Here is a 2814-nt window from a genome sequence, read left to right as displayed (position 1 = left end):
ACACGGATACTTCAATAACGAAACATCTGTCGAAGTGCCAAACCCAGAAATTTAAAGTTTGCATCAGGGCCATCTCAGAATCATGATGACTCTCCTTCTCAAGAAATTCATACCAGTCATTAACAACAGGAAAGAACTCTGAGGCACACTGTTTGCTATTGCAACACCAGGCTGCATATTTCACGTTCTTTCTTCCACCACCTTCCTTCTCCTTCCTTCTTCGTCCCCCTTCATTCTCCTTCCACCTTCCTTCTTCTTCTTCCTCTTCCTTCTTCCATCTCAACCTCCCCCCCTTCACAAATCTGAGCAATGAGATTTTTGAACTAATAGTTTCTTCCAACTGTCCTGAAGAAATCCTTTTGTAGTTTCTTTTCTACCTTGCGTTGTTCCGGCCATACGCAACAAATCCCTTAAAGTTATGCCATCACATACACACACACAAACACAAACATACATATATACATAGGTACATATACATATATATATACATATATATATATATACATATATATATATACATATACATATATATATATACATATACATATATATATATACATATACATATACATATACATATATATATATATACATATACATATACATATATATATATACATATACATATATATATATACATATACATATATATATATATATATACATATACATTATATATATATACATATACATATATATATAGATATACATATACCCATATATATATATACATATATATACATATACATATATATATACATATATTACATATACATATATATATATACATATTATAACATATACCTATATATAATACATATATATATACATATACATATATATATATATACATATATATATATATATATATATATACATATATATATATATATAACATATATATATATACATATGATATATACATACATATATATATATGCATATATATATAATATCTATATATATGTATACATATATATATATATATATCTATAATACATATATATGTATACATATATATACATATATATATATATAATACATTATATATACATATATATACCCATATATATATACATATATCTACACACATATATATTATATAATATATATATACATATATATATACATATATATAACATATATACTATATATTATATACATATATATATATACATATATATATACATATATATATACATATATATATACATATATATATATATACATATATATATATCCAATATATATATACATATATATATATATATATAACATTATATATATACTATATATATACATATATATATACATATATATATATACATAATATATATACATATATATATACATATATATATACATATATATATATACATATATATTATACATATATATATACATATTAGTAATACATATATATATACATATATATTATACATATATAGATACATATATATATACTAATATATATAATATATATCTATTATATATACAACTATATATATATATATATACATATATATATATATACATATATATTTATATCTATTATATATAATACATATATATACACTATATATATATATCTACATATCTAATATATATTATATATATATCTATATATATATGTATATATATATATATATATATAAAATAGAAAAAAAATACAAAGACGAATGTGAACAATAATGATAAATTTTACGATATTGATAAGAAGACCATCGCGGTTTCGCCTCACAGTGAGACCCGGGCAGAAATGTTAGCACGCCGGGCGAAATGCGTAACCGTATTTCGTCTGCCGTTACGTTCTGAGTTCAAATTCCACTGAGGTCGACTTTGGCTTTCATCCTTTCGGGGTCGATAAATTAAGTACCAGTTACGCACTGGGGTCGATATAATCGACTCAATCCGTTTGTCTGTCCTTGTTTGTCCTCTCTGTGTTTAACCCCTTGTGGGTAGTAAAGAAATAGGTATTGCGTTTTTAATGTGAAAAACTCACTGTTCGTCTCACAGCGGGAGTGAGTCGAACAGCTTCATTCTCATCAATTATTAATGACTCCATCAATCATACATCATTTGTTCTATGTTCCCGTTTTGTCTTGTTTTGTCCCCTCTGTGTAATCAGGCCATTGTGCCTATAATAAAGAGAAAAGGACACACTACCCTAGATTTTTGTTGTTTATTGTGAGAAGGTGCTCGAAAGTTCGCGTGAGGCCGACGTTTGTCGGTGAAAGAAGAAATTGAGAATGAAGAGCTACACTAAAGTGACAGCGGAAGACCTGGAAAAAGAGAAATTAAGAAAGATAACACTGAAGTCGTTGAATTGGGACCCTGAAAAGATGAAGAGATACTTGAGCAAATTAGAAATGTGAAGCTTGTAATGTCGGAGGAGAAAAAGAAAATGTTAAGGGATTCAACAAGAGTATACAGAACATTCTCCAACGAATCCAGGAGGATTGAAATAGCACCGGAATTTCAAATAGAAACGATGGTATCGTGCTGTATGGATAGAGTGGTTTTCATAAATAGAGGAAGCCAATACGGCACGATAAATATTACATTTGAAAATGTGGAGGCGGCAAAGAAGAATGACCAAGTGATAGAAGGAAATAGGCGAACTCTCATTCCCGACAAACCAGGAAAAAAGTTTGGGAAAATTAGAGTTGGAAGAATCCCACCCATAATAGAGCCCGAATGGGTAATAGTGGGGATCTTCGGAAAGATCTTGAAGAAAGGAAGTACAAAGTTAAACGTTCTAACAGCGAGTAAATCGCAATGTTTGAATTTTTGGGGTTATGAAATTGAAGCAGT

At 27.5% G+C, this 2814-nt stretch overlaps 1 protein-coding gene across 1 annotated transcript in view; it reads left to right on the top strand.

Moving 5' to 3' along the window:
- Positions 1–2249: 2249 nt before the first annotated feature.
- Positions 2250–2814, top strand: part of LOC115214518 (acidic repeat-containing protein-like) — a 7685-nt gene continuing 7120 nt past the window's right edge. The window contains exon 1 of the mRNA XM_029783717.1: positions 2250–2371. Within this exon, the coding sequence (XP_029639577.1) occupies positions 2250–2371 (122 nt within the window). The remainder of the gene's footprint in view (positions 2372–2814) is intronic.

This window comes from Octopus sinensis, linkage group LG7 (genome assembly GCF_006345805.1).
Source record: "Octopus sinensis linkage group LG7, ASM634580v1, whole genome shotgun sequence".
In the NCBI taxonomy this organism is placed as follows: Eukaryota; Metazoa; Mollusca; class Cephalopoda; order Octopoda; family Octopodidae; genus Octopus; species Octopus sinensis.
Note: the sequence above shows the minus strand (reverse complement) of the source record. Positions and strands in the feature narration are given on the sequence as shown.